The following is a 23,052-nucleotide window of genomic DNA, read 5'->3' on the forward strand; positions in this document are numbered from 1 at the left end:
CATACTCGACCTTTTTGATTTCCTAGAACCACTTTTTCTTTATTGAAACATGTAAGAACATACTTACTTGCTTCTGGCAGGATGGCGTCGATCGATATTGGTAGCGGAGTGTCGATCGATTTTTGTGTTGACCCATCGCTCGATGTTATTGTCTGAGCGTCGATTGATTTTGGGCCAAAATTCATGTCTTCCATCTTAAGTACCTGTGTCAGCAGGGAAAGAGGGAAAACTTTAGCTGATTCAGTAACAAAATCTAGACTATATTCTAAACTTAATCTAATGGTAATAAGAAAACGTTCCCGGCAACGGCGCCAAATTTGATATCACTCAAGTTATCCTAAGGAGTGAATTACTCTCTCAAATAAGAGGTTCAGATGTAGTACTTAGGGATGGAATCCACAGAGACTCTAGGATTACACAGTAGATTATGGTCTTGAAATAAATCTAGATTGAATGGTTTATAAGTTTTAAAGCAGTAAATGGAGTGGTGAGCAACTTTATTGCTCGATTGATTTGTTTTGAGGTTGTTAACAGTTGGGAGAAATAGCTAGATTCAGGTATATTCTCAGGTATGATAAGTAAAACCTAATCTGGATTTCAGATTTCAACTTTTGTATGTTAATCACGAGAAAGTGTCGATCGATAATTCTTTATGAATATCGATCTATATACCTTTCAAAATATCGATCGACAAGGCTATCGCTGCGTCGATCGATACTTCTTCCATAAAGCTTTACGAACAGGTTTGATTTATATTCTCTAACTCACTAGATCAACTATCGTATGTATCAAGTTAGTTAGATAATACTAGTTTATTTTCAGGTATTGGGTCAAGCAATAACTTGATCCCAATTAATCCTAAGATCTAAGTCTTAGGGCTTATCAACCTTCAGCTTAGTAGTAAGAACAACTAGATGGAGAACTAATTAAATCCCCCTAACATCAATTCAAACTAGCAATACATGTATCAACCTATGAGAAACCTAAATCTAACAGTGAGATTACTCAAACATATTCATAAAAGACATGGTTAGGATGGTCTGAATAATATTGCAATTGATAAATAAACGAAATGGAGTAAAAAAACAAAGGGAGTTCAAGATCTTCTCTCTCTCAAGGTGTACATATCGCTCTCTCCAATCCTAAGCTCTCTCTCTCTCTAAAATAGGGTTTCTGATCGTCCAGGGGTATTTTGGTAACTTCGTGTGGCTTCTGGGTTTTAAAAGGTCTTGAAATATGCTTGGCCCACATTCTGGCATCCATATCGATCGATGTTTACGTAGACAGGTGATACCACTCAAATTACCCTAAGGAGTGTTACTCTCATCAAAAGCGGTTCAGATGTAGTACTTAGGGATCGAATCCACAAGAAGCTAGGGAACAATTAAATCTAGTGTTTATTAATTCTAAAGGTTGTAATGTTTTAAATAAAATAGCAATAGTAACTAGCGAGTAAATGATAAATGTAACTTAGGTTGGAAATGATATTAGATGCAGGGCCACTATTCAGGTGTTGGAGATTATAATTCCTATAGATACCTAACTGTTGCATGCATGATATATTAGAGCTCATTCGCTTAACTCAGTGATCAGCTGTCGCATGTACCACTGGTTAACAGACTAGATCTTGTGTTTCACCGGTTAGATGCTGACACAAGAGAGTGCCGATCGATAGTCTATTACAACGTCGACGGATACACTTTTGCCAACATCGATCGATTGTCAGTTGAGGACATCGATCGACGGGTTCTAGCCAGGCCTATGCGCGAGTATGAAATGCTCTACTAAGATTCTAAATTGGCGGTTAGCCCTCTCTAGCAATCCTAATATGATAGATAGATGTCAGGATGGGATAACAAGGGTGCTTGAATATGCAATCCTATGATCAAGTTCTAGTTAGCTAGGCTAAAACAAGCAATGAATACAAATCTATCATGAATATCACAACAAGGCAGATCTATAGTTTGCGGCTAATCCCACAAACCTATCTGAACCCTAGATCTAACAATTGAACTACTCAGACATAGCAAAGCAATTCATATCAATAGATAAATGGAAACTCATAGAATAGATGATAAGAAAATGAAACAAGGAGTTCCAATCACAAGTGATCTTCTCTCCAAATGAAACTTGTAACAAAACTAGGTCTAGAAAAGAAAAGCTCTCTCTGCCGTCAAAACTTAGGCAGTATATATTCTACTAGGTTAAAAACTCGTCAGGGCATTTTGGTAATTTGGCTTGGCCTTGGTCTTTAAGTCTGCTGAATCCAAAATGTCACGTCTGGTGTCTCGACATCGATCAATGGTACTTGTGTACATCGATCGATATTAATCTTCATCTGTCGGGGCATTTCCTGATATCGATCATCAGCACTGATACTCATCGATCGATTATTCTTCCTCTCATCGACCTCTAAGTGGTCAGCTCGGGTGAAATGTCCTTTATGCTCCAAAATGCTCCAAAGTCATAGCTTTACTCCGAAATGCACCTGAACCTGAAAACATACCTAGAAGAGTAGAAAAATAGATATATATATATATATATATAGTAAAATAATAATATACCATGAATAAAAATGGGTCAAATCCAAGGTATATCAACTCCCCCAGACTTACCCTTTTGCTTGTCCTCAAGCAAAACATATAGGCAGTCTCTCTGAAAGAGGTTTGAAAATATTTGGGAACTTAAGATTTTAAAAACATAGAAATCTTTCCTCAACAATTTTGCAACCAAATTTAAAAGTCCTAATCACAAAAGCACACTATGCAATATCCTAGCTTAGCAACCATTTCTAACAAAACACAACTCATCAATTCACGTCTGACATCCCCTCTATTGATTTCATTTCTTAGCATAAATATAAAGTGAATGCTTTACCTTGGGAGTATCGATCACATGATGCAAGGATTTCAGACAGGTATCTGGAGCTGCAGGTAAAAGTTAGTTCCTAGTTTCTCTCTCTCTAAATTTCTCTCTTGAGTCAAAGTCTGCTTCCTTTGCAGGATCAGTGACCAAGATTGGACAGGCTTCCATGAATCAAAACTTATTTGTGGTTGCCACCAGGTTCTGTTCACTTCTTTTTTGACCTATGTCCAAGAGTTCTTTGCGAAATCGAGCCTTGAAGATTGCCGCCTCCAAGTCCCGTTTCAAACTCTTTTATTTGAGTCTTTATGAATCAAGCCTTAGTGGTTTTAGCCACCAAGTCCTGTTCAGACTCATCCTAATTAAACAATAGATCTTACTTATTATTATTTTTTTATTATTATTTTTTTTAATACTCTATATCTAATCTAGGGTCGAAATCTAGAGAGAGAAAATGTGATAAATAATCTAAACCAGGCGTTACCTTCCAGACCTATCTGAAGAATCTGATCCCATGTATACCAAGCCCCAAGACAAGCGGTTATCTCAGGTTTAGTGTTGGAAATCATCTTTGGTTACTTCATACGGTTCAAGGCAAGTGTGTTGTTGATAGGTTGATCTGCTTTAGCATCTTTAGTGCTATCTGCAATCAGTAAATCTAAAATGGTGCTAAAGATTGGTTAGATATTCATGTTTAAATCAATATAAGATTATAGTCCCTATTTTCGATAGCTAAGCATAATTTATTTGAAATTCTTTTTTACGTAAGAATAAAATAAATTATATCAGTAAATCTCCCCCCCCCCAGACTTAAATTACACTGTCCAAGTGTAACTCAGCCGGAGTTATGATGAAATGTGTATGATGTACGAAATGTAACAAGTAGGTAAGATACATCTGACCGGATTAAATATCGATCGATGGGTAAGTGTTACATCGATCGTCGTGTGGTTGCCTTTGTCAAACGATGTTGACCTCTCGTTGTCGGTCGATATTCAAGTCCTCCTTCTTGGTTCTCCTAAATCTGAAAGAGATAAAACGAAAGAAATTAAGTGCTAGCTAGAAAACCGAAGTAAAATACCTAATAGTGGGTTGCCTCCCACTCAGCGCTTGGTTATAGTCATTTAGCTTGACTGTGGTAGTGATTGGCTATTGGGTGGAGAAGCATCTGCTTGTTGGAAAGCAAGCATTCGCGTCATCTCTGCGCATTCTGGACCAAGATGCAATGAAACTTCTTGTGGCCTCATCATTTCTTGTCCATTTGTCATCCATCTTCCCAAGTACATTGGAGATGTTATGTAGCCTTTCTTGAATGTTTCAATGCTGACCTGGTGCCAGCCTATGTTGTCATAGGCGTATGCTGAAAGATCTGCCAGTTCCTTTTGCATTGACTCTACTGTCTTGTGTATCAGCTGCTCGTCGATTGGTATAGAATCGGCGTCGATCGATGCGATTACGTGTTTGTTGGTTGATCTCGGTGAGTTGCCGTCGATCGATTTTGCTTTTGTCTTGTCGATCGATGCAGATATCTGATGTTGAGCTGCGAGTTGCCTCTGAATGGTTTTGACTTCTTTCTGTAGCCATTCTGCGTGGTTGTCTAGTCCACTGATTTTGTTGTCGAATGGAAAGTAGATATCATCGTAGCGTTTGTCAAGTCGTTCCTCCATGGTGTCTAGAGCAGTGTTGATCTTGGATGTGATCTTGTCAACCTCTGCTGCTGTGTAAGGAAGTAACTCCACAGGTTTCTTGCCATCGATCCAGGATCCTCTTAGCCTGTCCATCGATGCTGATTTTTCCTGCAAAAAACTTTGATTTGTAATGTTCTCAATATCCTTTTGGGCATCAAGTAATTGACTAGACAATTTGTTTAAATCTATCATGACTGGTGATATAAAACGGTCATGCATATCCTCGTAAGTCCTCAGCCTCTCATTCATTGCTGAGACTTTGGCGTCGAGCGATGTGAAGGTGCACATGTCGATCGATGTGGCTGGATGTTGGTCCTTCTTGCGAATGGTGTCCGGATCTTGCTGTAGTAGCTCGATTTTAGTGCTTAGCCAGTCCACGTTGTTGTTGAGAGGGCAGTAAACGTCGTTTATCCTCGTGTCGATGTATGAGACTTCCCATTCATCCCTGTGTTGTGTTGAACATCGCGGTTCTGCAAGGATCTTAGCTGTAGGAAGACTAACGTCGATCGATGTTGCACGTGGTGCGTCGATCGATGCTGAGGTCGTAGCTTCCTTCTCAAGTTGCTGACGTACACTTTCAATTTTTGTCCTCATTTCTGCCATACATCTGAAAAGCTCATTGTAGCCTCTATCCAAAGGCTGATGTGTTTCATCTACCAATGTTTTGAGCTCCTCTCCCAGTTTCTCATGAGCTCCACAAATACCAAACACCATTTCATCGATTTCTTCTTTGGTGTAGAGTTCTGGTGCCAGTCTTGTGAGTGTGAAGGAAGTGGCATGTTCTGGAAGACAGATGTGGCTCTCTTCAAAAAGAGATGCTCTTTCCAGTATTTTCCTGATGTTGTCCTTTGTGACAGGTATCATCTCACCAGCTGCGCTTCGTGCGTGTCCACGCTCATCTCTATAGACTCCATATTCGTCCCTTTGTTCCCAAGTGAACTTTCTGGCTCCATACATGTCGAAAGCGCGGCTCCCAAATTCATAGCGTCTGTCGATCAACGTCGGATCATCCATATCGATCGACGTCGGATCATCCATATCGATCGACGTTGGTGTTACCATGGCGATCGATGTCTCCGTTGTACCGTCGATCGATGCTTGCTCTTTTGGTTGGCGTGATAGATCTGTGTTGATCTCTGTTGTGGCGACTCCTGCGTGGTTGTTAGGATTTGTTAGAATGACGTCTGGAGTGCCACGTTGCTGTGAGAACAGGTTGTCAGGTCCATTGGCTACTTGAAGGATGTGTGCTATGTCCTCTCTGGACACTTGTAAAATCCTTCCATCCATTGCACGTGCGTTGCCATCTGGATCCCTGAAAATACCAAATTCATCAGGTGTTAGAAAACCGTAATCAATGTTTGCATAATTATTCATTTTAGAAATAGAGAGATTAGGGTTTAGAGTAGTATCGATCGATGTAGATACAGTTACATCGATCGTTGGCAGAGTAATTTCTGCAGAACTTGTGTTCTTGAGATGATTGCTCTTCATGGACTTTTCTGTTGATGTAGAAGGAAGAGTGTTCATCTTATTTGCTTGTGTGTTTGCTCTTATGTGTGTAGGTGGTTTCGGAGGTGCAAAACGATTTATATAGGTATTTGTAAACCTGGTTAGGGAGAGAATATTCTCCTGCTCCTGAATTTTCGCTGCGGCGCCAATATCGATTGATTTTCCTTTCGGTGGGTCGATCGATGTGAGCGGTTGTTTTGCTGGACGACGGTGGGTATCGACTGATGTGGAGTGCACAGCGTCGAACGATGTTGGAAACGTGTTGGTGAACTTGTGTATTTCAAGTCTTTCATCCTGCAAAGACATTTCTATTGCACGTTCTTTCCAGTAATCCTCATCGTATTCCTCGGTATGTTCCTCATGAGGTGAAGTAATTACAGTGTCAACTGCCAGCAAAACTTTCATGGAAACCACTGTCTACCCAACTGCTTATGGAATAATCATCATGTCCTCTCCTGGTTGGAGGTTGGAAGGAAAAATGTTGGTAACAATGATTAGGTGAAGCGAAATGGTCAAGTGGGTGCATTACGTCGAGTGACGTGTTGTTGTGGTCATCGGTCACCATTGACACATTGGAATCAATCGATGGAAAGGTTGGGGTGTCGATCGATTCCGAGTACTCTGTTTCGTACTCGGATTCATACTCTGCTCCACAATGGCATGCGCCAATGAAGCCAAGTTCTTTCCCATAATCCACAAGATTAATTACCTTTCTCTTAGGTCGGATGAGATCGTAGTGGATGTTTGGGTCTATGAGCGTTAGACACAATTTGTTTTTGTTCATGTCACATACAGCTCCTACTGTAGCTAGGAAAGATCTTCCAAGCAGAAGTGAAGAGTTCCAATTAAGCTCGATGTCTAAGATGAAAATCTACAGGGACAAGGGCATTACCAATCAGTACCTCCAGATCTCTTATGATGCCTCCGGATCGTTTCTCTAAAAGATCCACGAAGGTGAAGGATTCTGTTGAGGGTTCGATGGTCAAACCAAGCTGGTCTGCCATAATCCTAGGGAGGATACTAACCGATGCTCCTGTGTCACACATTGAATGGGGAAATTCAACACCCTTGACTATGCATGGTATTGTAAACTTCCCAGGATCACTCTTCTTCGTCAATGTGATCCTGTGTTTCATCTTTCCTCTGACTTGATGAAACATTCTCCTAATGTCCTCCTCAATTACCTTTGTTTCTCTGAAGAACATCCACAATTGGTGTGTGAAGTAAGCTTCATCAAAAGGTTTTTCGATTGGGATTTTGAGGACTCGTTTAGTAAAACCATCCATCTCCTTATCGTTAGCTTCGCTCTTAAGGTTTTTAGGAATCTTCTCCTTTCTTTTCCTTAACCTTCTCCCTTCAGATTCTTGTTCTTCTTGAACAGATTCTGTTCAACTAGTTAAAGGGTTGGGTTTTGGTTCGGGTGGGTTTGCTAATGGTTTAGGTGGTGGTCTGAGTGCATTGATGTAATCATTATCGATTGAGGGTAACCGCATTTGGTATGTCAGAGGTGCCTGTCGATCGATGGGAGGTGTGTTGTGACGATCGACGTCGGACTCACTCTGTCGATCGATGGTTGAGTTAACCGATCGATCGATTTTTTCATAGAAAGGGGAGGGTGGGTGAGGATGCTTAGCTGCGAATTCTTCATGAGTTAGAATTCGAACCGCATTGCATTCAGTCGAATTGGCAGACGACGTCGATCGATGACTGGAGTAATCCGTCCATCGATCTTCATCATGGTCTGTCGATCGATGCGAGTTCATCGACATCGGTCGAAACCATTGGGATCCGCCGAGACTCATGGAGCTTTCGATTTCGAAATATCCTTCCTCAAGGTTTTCATTTCTCACCACTTGCCAGAATTCGTCATCTATGATGGCATTTACGTGGTGTTTCCCTTTGTCGGCTCCTGCCTCACTAGCGAAAGCTTCTTGCCTCTTAATAGTCTCGCCCGTCTAAATTACTTGGGTTTCAAGTTTTCTCACCTGAGTCCCTAAGGTCTCGATTTTGGTGTTCAGATTGTTGTAGGCAAAGTCTATTTTACCGTTGAAATCCACGATGATTTGTTGTTTTCCCAACAGTACTCGATCAAGTATTTCTTCGATCTTGCTTTCGTGAGTCTGGGGTGGTGGATTTTGATAGTAAGAGTTCGAGTAGCTCTTGCTGTTGTTGAAGGGTTTTTGAAATTGTGAACTTTGGTTACTTCTTTGGCCATTTCCAAAGAAGTTTCTGTTTCCGTCCTGGTTTCCAAATTTCTAGAATCCGGTACCTCCGATGTAGTTCACACCTTCTTCTCCTTCTGTATCTGCTACTTCTCCTTCAGCTGAACAGACTTGCTTCCTAAGAAGCTTGTGCACCATATCTAACTTAGCTCTTACTTCGTCCATCTGTTCCTTCCCGATAGAGCACTACAAGAAATATGTATATTCTTAGCGCGGAAAATATGCTATAGTAGACCTTTTATAGCGAATTCATAAATGCTATGTCATCGGCAGCCATCGTAGGGTACCCTTCTATGATAGCGTTTTATCTTGATGCTACGAAATGTGTGGATATGGTAACAATAACTGGGTGATATTATTAACTCCACTATAGCACGCTTATTTTTGTTATAATATATTTACGATTCATTTTCCGTGCTATGATAGGTCCTTCATCAATAGCAATTTCCAACTGCTATTATATTTTGTGCTATTATATGTATGTATAGTACAATAGCTGTTTGTAATTGTTGTACTAAAATTTTTTATAGCTCCCACAAATCGATAGTAATGTAATTCGTAGGTTTATTTTAATGCTATGATAGTTGATTATAACAGTTTATTTTTTGCTATTGTTGACTTGTTCCAGAGCTATGGTTTGGTTCTCGAAAATGGTTTTCAATCTGAAATCTTATAATAAAACTTAATCGTTTTTAAAACTTAACCATTCATAAACGTCATACATATGTCTTAAGAAAATAAAGATCACACATTCAGTTTCAGAACAGAAAGACATAAGCGAACATAATAAGCAACATAAGCTGATTACCAAACATAAGTTTAAAACTAGCAACTTCTGGACCAAACTTCTTCATTCCCCCTGCAGGCTGCAAAATATCAATACCTCTCATCAGTTAAGCAATACTCATCAGTTAAGCAATTACCATTTACAGTTTAAAAACGCAAAGCACAACACTTACATCAGACTAAAAGATGACCAATTTATCAATTGGCCATGCAATTGACGAACCATGTGCATCTTTCACAGACTCAATTTCATCTGATTTCCTCCAAACTTCTGCATCATGTACCTTCACAACATCTACCCACACTCTAGCTGCATTAGGACCCAAGCGTGCAAAATGGACCATTTGATCTGGGTCTGTTGAATGCACACGACCTTCAGCAACAACTCGTTTCCTCTCACCAATGTCCATCAATTTGCACTTCTGATTCACTGTCATAGCTCCATGATTAAGCTGACAAGTTTACAATAGAAACCATCTAAAACTCATACATCTCAAAGAATATAACAAGATTATATCACAAGATGATTTCGAAGAGGCAAAATATTACCTGAATTGTGGATTGAGACTTTTCATTCAGAGTTTTAGAAGTTGTTGCTCCTGATTTTTCAGTAGGAAACTTAGAACCTACACCTGCAGCTCTTGCTTTTCCTACAGATGCTTGTTGTCTTGGTGCTTCTGGTGGGTTTTGAAAGACCACTTTTCGAGCAGGCCATGAAATAAAAGAGGATAAGCAGTCGTCAAGATATGCCTCATCCATCGTCGGCCTCCATAAATATGTACCACTTTCATGTACCACATCAAGAAACACTTTCACTGCTTTCGGTCCGAGAGGAAGTCCATTCACCAATGCATTCGGTTCTTGTGTCTGCCAACGTCCTTCACCAACAACTAAATTATCATCAGATAAATCCAGTAATTTGCATTTGTTGAGAGAGTTAGATCTCGAGCCCTGTGAAAGACATTGTGAAAAAATTTCATCAAAGACCAAATCATTACCTTAACTACTATGAGAATGCTACAAAAACCCTTACCAGTGGTGCAATGTCTTCTGGTTGGAGCCCCTGACCTAGTTCAACACATTTATTCTTAGGCCATGCAATAACGTGTCCTACAGCTTCCTTAATTGTGCACATATTACTCGAAGGTCTCCACAGGAAAGCTTCAGGTTCCGTAGCAGCATCAACCAAGACTTTAGCATCCATAGGGCCTAATCTACTTTCATTCACTATATCATCTGGGTCTGAAGAAACAATACGACCCTCAGCAACATTCCCATCTTCATCAGCCCAATCAATAAGAAGACACCTCTTTTGTGATTTTGTGTTCACACTCTGTTACATGTTCAGTTGAAAATATGTGAGTGAAACATAAGAACTAAATCATTGATCTGTTACATACAATTGATGACTTACTCTTGCAGCCGAGTTTTCACCCATTTCATTGTCTTCTCTCTGTAAGCAAACATTATTATTAGGTCCTTTCACAATCATAAATCTTAAACGTTTGTAAGGGACTAACCTGTTTTTTAACTTTCGCAAGTTCAGCTTGTAACTCATTAACCTTTGCCTGGAGATGAATCTGATTCTCTTGCATTTCAGAAATAGACTTGTGCTTCACTTGGAAGCAAGCTAATCTGGTCTTACTCATATTCCTGCCCATTGCTCTCATACGACCAGGATTATCAGGTCCTAACAGTTGGTTGAGTTCATCTTCATCTTGATTTGTGCCAGATGATTGATTAGTACCTTGCACAATCTCAGCTGCCTTTCGCTGTGCATCAGAAAACAAACCAAAAAAATTAGAAGACAACATCAGTAAAAGAGATCATCATGTTTGTAACTCACAATCTTCTCAGCGGCATTCGTGTTAATCGGAGTCCCATCTTTTCTGGTACGTGACTTCACCCAGACTTTAAGCCTCGACACTTCAGATGGGTTGGCAGAACCTTTTTTCTATGGAAATATTATATATCAGTAGCCTTATATCATCAGTTATAATGAAAGAACATTTAGCATGTAGGCTTACCATCTCTTCTGCTAGTCTCACCATACCCTTGCGACTACATGTGTGAGGTATCTGGTTGCGTCTTCTCTCCTTGTAGCTATCACTCAGAGCCTATAATATGATATGTTAATATGTGATCTACTTAGCATATAAAGATCTTACTCAATTCTAAATGTATACCTTGAATTCAGTGCTAGTTTTCAGCTTAACGAATTTGCGCCACTCAACAGGGGGAACGTTCTTCGGTCTGAGATTCATCCTTTGTTGGTTATTGTCAGCTGCATTAATCTGAGTAACTAAGCGTGACTTGGATGACCTCCATAATCCTCCCATCTGCTTAAGCACTGCAGTTCTTTGATATTCCTCATCAACTTCAAACCTTGCCTGCATTCACATAGTAAACAAATCAGTAGTATATATCGTTAACTTATTTAATTTGCATATACCATAGTATTGAAATTGTACCTGAACCGATTTCCAGAGCACTGTCTTCACATCTTCGGTGATTTTTTTCCAACATTCAATTGTGACAGGAACATGTTCCCTTACCAATGGTCCTAAATATGAAGACAATTTCACAGAACCAGGACCGTAAGGTTCTCCCATGAAAGTGAAATCTACATGCACTCTGCTGTTTGGATCTTTAGCTATGTCTTTCATCATTGTTGGTCCACGCTTTCTTTTACGGGAGTTTGAATCTTCTGGCTCTGGAACTGTAGTCTGTCCGATCTCACCGTCAGGCTCACTATCATCTCGTTGTGTCTCAGGTTGCTCATCTTCATCTTGTGGTTGTGTCTCAGGTTGCTCATCTTCATCTTGTGGTTGTGTCTCAGGTTGCTCATCTTCATCTTGTGGTTGTGTCTCAGGTTGCTCATCTTCATCTTGCGGTTCTGCCAAATGCTGCTCACCTGTATCTGCTTCTATCTCATGTTGCTGACCTGGTACCAAAGTACACACGAACTCAACATCATCATCTGCTTGTTTTGCTTTATTTTTTGGCTTCCTTCCTCTTTTGTTTTTCTTTGGACCGGCCATATCAATTTACCTGAAAAAAATTATGAAAGGAAGAATTAATTCCAAGCTAACACACTGATAAATCCAATCAAACAGACCAAGACCAACCAATCAAACAATCAACAAGCAGACAGACAATGACCAAGCCAAACAAACATACAGACAATGAAAATAATAAAAAAGGATACGATTCACACATATATGCCTTCACAATCAGTTCTGACGTTCTCTGCCTCATCAATGTCAACTTCCATGTCGATATTTGAAGGCAATGGCCCAATGTCTGCAGTCCCCTCTTGAATATCTTCCTTACTGTATCTTCTCGAAGGACCTCTCATAACAGTATACCAGTGTGATGACTCATCTTCCCGAGAGTAAAAGACTTGCTTTGCTTGAGATGCTAGAATGTAAGGATCACTTGCAAAGGATGCTTGACTATGATGGAGGTTAACAAGGGTGAAACCATCTTCAATCTTCACTCCATTACCCTTTACTGCCCATTCACACCGGAACAGAGGGACATAGAAGACATTATAATCAATCAAAATGATGTCAGTTACTCTGCCGTAATAAGAAACCAGATCGACGACCTGTGATGTATCTCTAGCACTAGATCTACAGACTGCTCTAGCCTCATAATAAACCCCACTATTCTGACTTCTTCTATCAATTGACGTTGTGTGAAACCTCTGCCCATTAACTATGAATCCTGTATAAGACCTTGCAGAACAACGTGGACCATAAGCTATCCACTTAAGTGTTTCTTCATGCTCGGTAGAATCAAGAGGCACCTAACAAAGTAAAATCAAGTCAAAAACATGTCCACTTAACTATGAATTATAAAAACAAGTCAGTAACCTGTTCTTTTAGCCAAGTTGCGAAATGCTTTGTGTGCATACTCCATAAGGTTGATGCATCTCGATGACATTTTGCATATGTGTCTTGTAAATACTGTAGATGCTCACTTGTAAGAAAATTAAAGCACAAGAAATGGATCAGTTGGTTAATCAGAAAACAAATAAAAACAAGTGAGTTTAGATACTTACTCTACGTATGGTTCGACGATAGCCATGTTTTGGATGATAGCAAGATGTGCTATTTTCTTTTCCATTTCAGTCAGAGTAATTGAAGTGCTCTTGGATATTGGACGACCTTCTAAGATGGAGTTGTTCTCATACTCTGTGTTTCTGTCTGTTTTTTCTTCAACGTTTGTTGTCTTCTTCAAAAATTCACTGCAAAATCTGATACATTCTTCAGCTAAATACGACTCAGCAATGCATCCCTCAGGTCTTGCAGGATTTCTCACAAAGTCTTTGAGGACTTTCATGTACCTGAGAGGAAAGCAAGTGTAGATTGATTAGTGAAAGTGAGTATAGCCAAAATTTAAAACAGTCATATAAATAATACCTCTCAAATGGGTACATCCATCTAAATTGGACAGGTCCACCAAGGCGGGCTTCTCTTCCTAGGTGCACAGTCAAATGGACCATGATATCAAAGAAGCTTGGAGGGAAAAATCTTTCAAACAAGCATAGAGTCTCAACAATCTCAGCTTCCATAACCAACAGCTTCTCCCTATCAATCACTCTCTGACACAACATATTGAAGAATGCGCACAACCTCAAAATGGCTAGCCTAGGTCCTTTAGGTAACAATCCTTTAAGCGCGATCGGAAGAAGTTGCTGCATCAAAACATGATAGTCATGAGATTTCAAACCTGATACTTTACAGTCATCTAGTGAAACACCTCTTGAAATGTTTGAGCAATATCCATCTGGCCCTTTGAAGTCAAATAGTCGTCTGCAAAAGATCTTCTTCTCGGCCTTAGACAAAGACCACGGTGCTGGAGGAAGATATGTTCGTTTTCCTTGGATTTTAGGGTGCAACTCCGGCCTAATACCAAGATCCTCCAGATCTTTGCGAGCAGCAAGACCATCCTTAGATTTCCCACAGTGCAACAATGTGGAAACTAAACTCGCAGCCACATTTCTCTCCACATGCATGACATCCAAGTTGTGTCTCACAGGAAGTTCCTACGTAAAACAGAAAAAACATAAAAAAATCAGTACTCAACATCTGAGCTTAAATCAGAGAAAAAAAATCATAAACAGAAACAGAAAAATTCATCAACAGAAACAGAAAAATTAATACCTCCCAGTATGGTAGTCTGAAGAAGATTGATCTCTTCTTCCACCGAGATATCTCATCTTCATCTACTTGAACATTTTCCTCTTCCTCTTCCTCTTCCTCTGATTCACTGGATAAAGCCTCAACATCAGAGCTTACTTCAGTACTCTGAATCCTTTTCCTCTTACTTGCAGATCTTTTAAAATTTCCAAAGTCATTGTTGAAGTTTCTCAGATTTTGAGAAATTTCACGACCTGTCAGTATTCTACCCCTTCTTCCTTGTTCGGATTTTCCATCAAACCACCTTTTCTTTCCCCTAAAACTATGAGCTGGTGGCAGACCCTTTCTGTGGCACATGTAGACATGTTTCCTGCTGAACTTTAGCCACATACTATCTGTCTTCTTTCCACATAACGGACACCCCATTTTCCCCTTAACTTTACAGCCTGCAAGATTCCCATAAGCTGGGAAATCACTGATCGTCCAAAGCAGCATTGCCTTAAGATTAAAAGTACTACGACTTACAGCGTCGTAGGTTACCTCTCCACTGCTCCACAGATGGTTTAGATCGTCGATGAGGGGTTCTAAGTACACATCGATGCTATTACCAGGCTGTTGTGGACCAGGAATCAACAAGGAAAGCATGATGTTCTCCTTCTTCATGCATAGGTCAGGCGGCAAGTTGTAGTTCACTAGCAAAACAGGCCAGCAACTGTACATCGAATTCTTCATATTGAAGGGATTAAATCCGTCAGTTGAAAGACCAAGCCTCAGGTTCCTTTCTTCTGCTGCAAAGGCCGGGTGTTTTGCATTCATCTGATCCCATGTGACTGAATCAACCGGGTGTCGAAGTTTTCCGTCAGTGCTTTTGTTGGTGAAGTGCCACCTCAAATCTTTTGCCATTTGCTCAGACCTGAACATCCTCTTCAGTCTTGGTATGATGGGAAAGTAACGTAATACTTTCTGTGGGACGCCTTTCTTCTTCTCGCCAGTGTGCATATTGGTCTTCCATCTTGAAGCCTTGCATTTTGGACACTTTTCAAGCTTCTTGTACCTCTTTCTGAATAGACAGCAGTCATTGACGCATGCATGAATCTTCTCGTAGCCCATATCAAAGGATTTCAGAAATTTCTTTACCTCATACAACGAAGTGTGGAGCACATTATCCTCTGGTAACATCTCCGGTAAGGTCTCAAGCAGATCGTTGAAGCTCTTGTCAGACCACCCATTCTGTGTCTTCAGTCTGAATAAAGAAACAATGGCGGATAGCTTGCTGTGTGATGCACAACTCGGATACAACGGAGTCTCTGCTTCAGCTATCTTTGCCAAGAATTCATCTTCTTTCTTGTCGTCTCCCTCTGCCATCTCAGATAACTCTCCAGTACCAGCTAACTCTTCATCAAAACACTCAGCGGCTCTGTATAACCCGAAGATCTCATCATTCCACTGACTTGTGCTGCTTTCAGATACAACTCTAGACTCCAATTCTCCATGAAGATACCAATCAGACCGCTTCTTGTAAGACTCATCCATTCCCCTAGTAACTAGATGATCAACTACCACAGCTCCTGAGTGACGATCAATATTACGGCAGTCAATGCAGGGACAAACAATCATATCAGTTCCTCCCTGACCTCCAGCCACATCTCGTACAAAATTTGAAGCCCCTCTCTCATACGCAGGATCAACTCTGCAATGGAGCATGAAAAGCAAAACAAAAATAAACAGAGTTAAGTCTCTCAACACATACTGAAACATATCAAATAATAACAAAAATAAACGAATTAAGTACCTGCTAAGATGAACCCATGCCTTATCCACCATTATATTGCTAAACTGAAACTGAAACTTCACTAACAATTTTTTGACAAATTGTCATCAGAGTCATCAGTATAATCACTCAGAATACTCAGAACTTGTCCTCGATTTCATAGTAAAAGCAGTCAAAGTCATCAGTATAATCACTCAGAATACTATAATACCACACAACGCAACGATTCTGAACAAATCTACTACGATTCTAAGCAAAAACGAAAACTGATTCACACAACACAATGACAATCAAGCTAACTATCAACACAGAGATGAGATGAAATCAAATCAGGAAAGAGCTGAGCTAACTAACAACACGGATTTGAGCTAACTATCGACACAGAGATGGCGTAATGGCGACCTTCGATACCTTCAGGGACGGAAATGGTATCGGAATGGTGGATGACGGAGCTTTAATTGGCGGATGGGAGAGGCGGAACTCGATTAGAGGTCTAATGGAAAGAGGGGAAAATTAGGATTATGTGAGAAAGAGGGAAAAATTAGGGAAGATAGAGGGAAAACACGATTAGAGAGAGGGAAAGTGAGATGATTAATGATTTTTTACTAAGTGTGTACGCGGAATAGCTAATTTTGGGTTCCCGCTTAATGAAAAACTATCATAGCAATTATATAGCGCTATTAAACTAAATTTTTTTTCTTAGAGTTCTTACAATAGCAATTCGGTAAAACGAGCTATCGTACTGTGCTATCAATGTGGACTTTTTTTGTAGTGGAGGCTACAGACTTCTTCCGTTCAAAGTCAGTGTTTTTGGTGCTGCTGCTGTTAGCAAGGTTTTCGATAAGTCTCACAGCTTCCAACGGATTCCGAGTAGTGAAGTTTCCTTCACTCGCCGTATCAAGAGCCATTTGATACTGTAAGGCGAGACTTCGAAAGAAAGTGCTTAGCAGCTGCACTTCATTAAATCCGTGGTGTGGACAGTCTCGCTGGAAAAACCTAAATCTAATCCACGCATCTTTGAAAGACTCTCCAGCCTTCTGCGAGAATGTGGAAATTTTGTTCCGAAGTTCTTCAGCGCGCGCCTCATCGAAGAAGTTTCGTAAGAAAGCATTCTTGATGTCTCTCCAGGATGTTAAAGATCCTGTTGGTTGCTGCCTAAGCCAATGCATCGCTTCTCCATTCAGCGTGTATCTGAAGAGCTTGCACAGCAGGTAATATTTGGGGACTCCTTCCATCCGAATGGCAGCGATTAGATCCTCGAACCGTTCCAAATGGTCCATAGGATGCTCGTGCGGTAACCCAGAGTAGGGTATCTGCGACACGAGAGTGTAGTATTGAGGCTTCAGCTTGAAATTCTGCTTCTGGATCTCCGGAAGTCGAATCGCTGATCTGTTGGAATAGTACTCATCTGGGTGATTGTAGTCGGCCAGTGGTTTCGATCGAGCGTCCTCATCTACAGGTTGAGCAGCTCCTGTAGCATCAGCATCAGGGATTACAGTTCCCTGAGCATCTATTTTCTGACATGTTGCATTACGCAGATGACCAGCCTGGTCATACAGGTTTCCGTTCTCATCCTGAGTTAGAATAATAATGTTTACCATTTTTGACGACACGGTAACGATCGACGTACGCGGTGTAGTATCGATCGTTGTCAAACGATTGGGATCGATCGACGATGACGGTCTGGTGTCGGTCGACGGTTTGTTGTGTGTATCGATCGACAACAAAGTGGTTGCGTTGAGCGATGTGGAACGTTGACCTCTACGGATGGTGCGTTCCAAATGAGCAGGATCGTCTGAGAACAGCAAGTCTTTCTCCTTGTTGTTTCTGGTACCGCTGGGCATGCACCTGAAAAGACAAGAAAAAGAAAGATTGTTAGAAAAGGGGATAAAGAAAAGAATAAGAATTAATAAAACTAAATCTAATGGCGATCAAAGCTCCCCGACAACGGCGCCAAATTTGATACCACTCAAATTACCCTAAGGAGTGTTACTCTCATCAAAAGAGGTTCAGATGTAGTACTTAGGGATCAAATCCACAAGGAGCTAGGGAACAATTAAATCTAGTGCTTATTAATTCTAAAGGTTGTAATGTTTTAAATAAAATAGCAATAGTAACTAGCGAGTAAATGATAAATGTAACTTAAGTTGGAAATGATATTAGATGCAGGGCCACTATTCAGGTGTTGGAGATTATAATTCCTATAGATGCCTAACTGTTGCATGCATGATATATTAGAGCTCATTCGCTTAACTCAGTGATCAGCTGTCGCATGTACCACTGGTTAACAGACTAGATCTTGTGTCTCACTGGTTAGATGTAGACACAAGAGAGTGTCGATCGATAGTCTATTAAGACGTCGACCGATACACTTTTGCCAACATCGATCGATTGTCAGTTGAGGACATCGATCGACGGGTTCTAGCCAGGCCTATGCGCGAGTATGAAATGCTCTACTAAGATTCTAAATTGGCGGTTAGCCCTCTCTAGCAATCCTAATATGATAGATAGATGTCAGGATGGGATAACAAGTGTGCTTGAATATGCAATTCTATGATCAAGTTCTAGTTAGCTAGGCTAAAACAAGCAATGAATACAAATCTATCATGAATATCACAACAAGCCAGATCTATAGTTTGGGGCTAATCCCACAAACCTATCTGAACCCTGGATCTAACAATTGAACTACTCAGACATAGCAAAGCAATTTATATCAATAGATAAATAGACACTCATAGAATAGATGATAAAAAAATGAAACAAGGAGTTCCAATCACAAGTGATCTTCTCTCCAAATGAAACTTGTAACAAAAATAGGTCTAAAAAAGAAAAGCTCTCTCTGCCGTCAAAACTTAGGCAGTATATATTCTACTATGTTAAAAACTCGTCAGGGCATTTTGGTAATTTGGCTTAGCCTTGGTCTTTAAGTCTGCTGAATCCAAAATGTCGCGTCTGGTGTCTCGACATCGATCGATGGTACTTGTGTACATCGATCGATATTAATCTTCATCTGTCGAGGCATTTCCTGATATCGATCGTCAGCACTGATGCGCATCGATCGATTATTCTTCCTCTAGTCGACCTCTAAGTGGTCAGCTCGGGTGAAATGTCCTTTATGCTCCAAAATGCTCCAAAGTCATAGCTTTACTCCGAAATGCACCTGAACCTGAAAACATACCTAGAAGAGTAGAAAGTATAGATATATATATATATATATATATATATATATATATATATTGTAATATAATAATATACCATGGATAAAAATGGGTCAAATCCAAGGTATATCAATAGGGCTGGGCGGATGTGGGTGTTTTGCTGCGAATTCCTCACAAGTCATGATCCTCACAGCTTTGCAAGATGCGATGTATTCCGTAGGTGTTGTCGAGCGATGTCCAGGAGAGGACGTCGATCGATTTTGGATGACACATGTCGATCGATGTTCGTGGCTTGGCGTCGATCGACACCAATGTGATCCGCGGAAACTCATCAGACTTTCTACTTCGAAATCTCCTTCTTGCAGCTTCTCTTCCTTCACCACTTGCTATAAATCATCCCCAAGGATGGCTTTCACGTGGTGTCTCATAACATCATCTTCTATCCTTTTTGTTAAGGTTCCTGCCTCTTAACAGCTTCTCATGTCCGAACAACCTGCATCTCTAGCTTCTTCACATGAGTGCTCAAACTTTTTGTTGAGGAAAAAATTCCATGAAGAGATTACTCCAGGTTCCAGGTTCCTTCCCCCGGGTTCCAGGTTCCCGACTCCAGCTTCCAGGGTCCTGCCCCCTGGTCAGGGTCCCGCCTCCGGGTTCCGACTTCTGGCTTCCAAGTTGAATGGTTTCTCCTACCTTAGACACGAAGAGATCCTCTTAAATCCAAGAGAAAAAGGAAGTATTCCAACATATAGGCCGTTCTTAAGAAAATTGGAAATATTCTATTATCTAAGGATACATTGAATATTTCCAAACCCTAGGAGGGGGCACGACCTCCACTATAAATATAGGTTTCTAAACCTAAGGAGGAAGGGGGGGGGGGGAAGACGTCCATAAACAGACCTCACAAGTTCTACAGCCGCCAAGGCAATATTCTAACCCTAGAAGACCTTTTCCTTCGACATGCCTATGATAGGCTGATCCCGATGATTGTTCCCGACAAGATGAAGTCATACATGTGGGAGGGGGCCCAAACTAGCGCCAAACTGTGGGAACCAAAATTCGCACTGTCGATTTATGTTTAAATTAGGAAAGGGAGTACCCTAGTTTCCCAGAGGTCCCGAATATCTATTAGAACCACATGCCAAGCAATCAGAACACGAAACGAAAACAATAATAAAACAAGAAATCGTAAAAAAAGCAAAAAATGTCTTATTCCGAATTCGCATATGAGCGTTACAACAAGGTAGAAGCCTAGGCTATGAAAGCTGTCGGCGAGATCCCTAGTTCTAACAACCTAAGACTGCAAAATCTAGTTGAGTCGCAGCTCGAAATAACAAATACGAAAAGTTGCCTAATTGTTCTAAGTGATAAGTTTGCTGTGTAAAAGTTCTCTTTTCTGCCTCTCACCTAGGACTCCTTATATACTCGCTCCTAGGTCGGTTTACGCTTTTCCCGTTCTGCCCTTAAGCCGTCATAGCTTAAAAATGGAGATATTCCGTCTTTTCCAATCTTCGTGATTATCTTCGGAAACTTCAGATTTATCCGCGGAAACTTGACATTTATCCTTTTCTTACGAACCAAGCATAAACCATCATATGGCTTATGGGCTTTTGGTTAAGAAATCATAAGTGGGCTTCGAGCTGCGTTTTAGCCCTCATTGGGCCGTCTTTGACTCGAGACGTTTATTACGGTTTCTTCGATAAAAACAAACTTCCTGCGGTTTTTATCATAAAGTTCGATTGATGACTCCGAGTGACGAAAAACATGAAATGGTTTTGCTATGGTTTTTGGGAGATAGCATTAAAGAGTAGACGAGAATGCATGGATTCGTGTTGTGTCGATGTTTTAAGAGAGCTCGGTCGCTACGTAGAGACCGAGCCGTGTACGTGCTCGGTCACTACGTAGCGACCGAGCTTGGCCCGAGCTTGGTTGCTACGTAGCTCTCTACTTAAGGAGAAGAAGGCCAGGAAGGCCAAGTCTTCGGAGGTGTGTCGACTTCAACGTCAGATCGAGAATGACGTAGGATCGACGACCGAAGGGATCGAAGAGGCCAAGGATGCGCTCCGAGCTGAGTTCCAGGCGCATTTGGCGAAGATCTCTGCCTTTATTGGCTCCCTCGAGTGCATCCGCAGTAGAGATTTGGCCTTGGTGACTGTCGAGGGCGGGATGGCTATAGTTTGCGCACTCCAGAGGGAGACTCCTCCGTCCTTAAAGGCCGAAGAGACCAGGTTGTCCGATTGTAAGGGAGATTCGGCGGCCGTAGATGGGGATTTTGATCTCGTCCTGGCTGACCTGAAATCCGCGTGCTTCCTCCCGACGTGTTCAAAAGACCCAGAGGGGAAAGATCCCATGGTCGGGGAAAATGGAGGCGACGCGGCCCCGAGCATGGACGAGGTGATGGGCGAAGAGGAGGCTTGACTTCAGAAGATGGCCATGGTAACGATCTCTCGTGAGAGATTTTTTTTTTGTTTATGTTTATGTTTTGGCCTTGTATCGCCTTGTTTTATATTTCGGGACTGGCCGTTTGTGGCTTTGATTCCCTGCCGCTCTGCGGCTTTTGTTATTTTTTTTTATGAATGGATAATCAGTTTGCGTTTACGTGAGTAAGTGTATGGAAGGCGGATTATGAGTTGTCGTCTCATATCTCTTTCCGATGTGAAATGCTTTATTCGCGATCTGTTTCGAGCGTTTTCCGCGAAATCCTAATTTTGCGGGATATCTGAAGACGTCAAATGTAAGCATCGAGACATGTTTTAGGATCTCATGTCTTCTTTTCGATATCATGCCTTGAGATGTTAAGACCAGTGCGATGGGTTTAGGGTAAGACCTAGGTTTACTTTCGGTTTTAAGATTTATGCGGTGACTGGCCGACTATTGATTTTCTTGCTGTGATTTTAACCTGACTCGTAACGATTTAAAGTCCGCGATATGTTCTCGGCTTATACGACTTGTCTGATACAAATCGAGCATCTCTCCAGAGACGACTTTTAAGCCAACTGGAAGTGCTTGACCAAAATTTCGGATTTCTTTTGTAGCGATATTATCCTTGTGTCGGATGTACGAGGGTCATCTTCGTGAGATGCTGTTTCTGTTTAGGACGTTTAAGAGTTCGATGTGATCAGCAACGAACTTGTGGTAGATATTACCATTTGGGTCTTCGCGAAGAATATGTGTTTTGCGGAGATGTTAGTGCGTATATCATTTTTCAATAGTTTCGTTTTGTCGGATGGGAAACAACTTCTTAGCGATTTTTGCAATGTCTAACAGCGCCGGAGGTTGATTTGTCCCTAATGACTGGTTTACTTGCGAGTTTTTTCAGGACTCGGATATAATTTGTTGGATGAAGATGATTTGCTCGGTTTTGAAGGGTATAAGTTTCAGAAATATCGAGGGCGTGGTGGGATATTTTGAACTTTGGAGTATGCGAGTATACGTACCCACTCCCCCCCCCCCTTTTAGATAGGGGGGACAGCTGAATTCGTCTTTCGACAAACTGCCTACGTACCCCTTATGGAGATCAAGCCGTCTCGTAGTTTGGTTGTTGCGAAGTGGTTTATTTAGTGATAGTATTTTTTGAGATGCATTGCGTTCCAGGTTCTCGGGATTTTTACGCCTTGCATGTTGGCTATCTCGTAGGAGCCTGGTCGAACGACTTTTACGATCTTGTAGGGTCCTTCCCAGTTCGTTCCAAGTTTTCCCGCGTTTTGTTCAGCGGTGTTTTGGAATAATTTGCGAAGAACCAACTCTCCTTCGTTGAATCTGCGATTCCGTACGTTGGAATGATAATATTTTGCGGCTGCGTGTTGGTAATTCTGCATTCAGACGAGCGCTCGATCCCGGCGCTTGTTAACGAGGTCAAGATCGTCTAGAAGCATAGCGTTATTGGGCTCTTCTCATTCGGGCAATAATCTC

At 41.2% G+C, this 23,052-nt stretch overlaps 1 protein-coding gene and 1 non-coding gene across 5 annotated transcripts; one reads left to right on the plus strand and one right to left on the minus strand.

Moving 5' to 3' along the window:
• Positions 1–11,199: 11,199 nt before the first annotated feature.
• LOC117126529 lies at positions 11,200–16,806 on the minus strand. Of its 4 annotated transcripts, XM_033274849.1 has the most exons (7): positions 16,397–16,806; positions 16,007–16,045; positions 14,239–15,904; positions 13,495–14,120; positions 13,134–13,418; positions 12,946–13,051; positions 11,200–12,878 (listed from the first exon to the last, which is right to left on the minus strand). In XM_033274849.1, exons 2-7 carry the CDS (start codon positions 16,036–16,038, stop codon positions 12,279–12,281), a joined length of 3,315 nt encoding a protein of 1,104 aa, XP_033130740.1. In that variant the 5' UTR covers positions 16,039–16,045; positions 16,397–16,806; the 3' UTR covers positions 11,200–12,278. The 4 variants fall into 4 exon arrangements, with proteins under 4 accessions (XP_033130740.1, XP_033130738.1, XP_033130739.1 ...); XM_033274847.1 differs by having other exon boundaries at positions 14,239–16,045; XM_033274848.1 differs by having other exon boundaries at positions 16,007–16,806.
• Positions 16,807–16,948: 142 nt separating this feature from the next.
• On the plus strand, positions 16,949–17,054 carry LOC117126970. The gene has a single exon (XR_004449731.1). It is a non-coding gene; the product is annotated as a small nucleolar RNA R71 (small nucleolar RNA).
• The last annotated feature ends 5,998 nt before the right edge of the window (positions 17,055–23,052 follow it).

The sequence above is a fragment of the Brassica rapa genome, chromosome A07 (genome assembly GCF_000309985.2).
Source record: "Brassica rapa cultivar Chiifu-401-42 chromosome A07, CAAS_Brap_v3.01, whole genome shotgun sequence".
Classification (NCBI taxonomy): Eukaryota; Viridiplantae; Streptophyta; class Magnoliopsida; order Brassicales; family Brassicaceae; genus Brassica; species Brassica rapa.

Bases quoted from the DNA above. Each gene is read 5' to 3' on its own strand.
- LOC117126529 (XM_033274847.1), bottom strand. From the start codon at position 16,038: ATGGTGGATAAGGCATGGGTTCATCTTAGCAGGTACTTAATTCGTTTA. The intron at 14,121-14,238 runs GTATTAATTTTT...TGTTTTACGTAG, and splicing joins TCAGACTACCATACTGGGAG to GAACTTCCTGTGAGACACAA. The intron at 12,879-12,945 runs GTTACTGACTTG...TTACTTTGTTAG, and splicing joins CAACTTGGCTAAAAGAACAG to GTGCCTCTTGATTCTACCGA.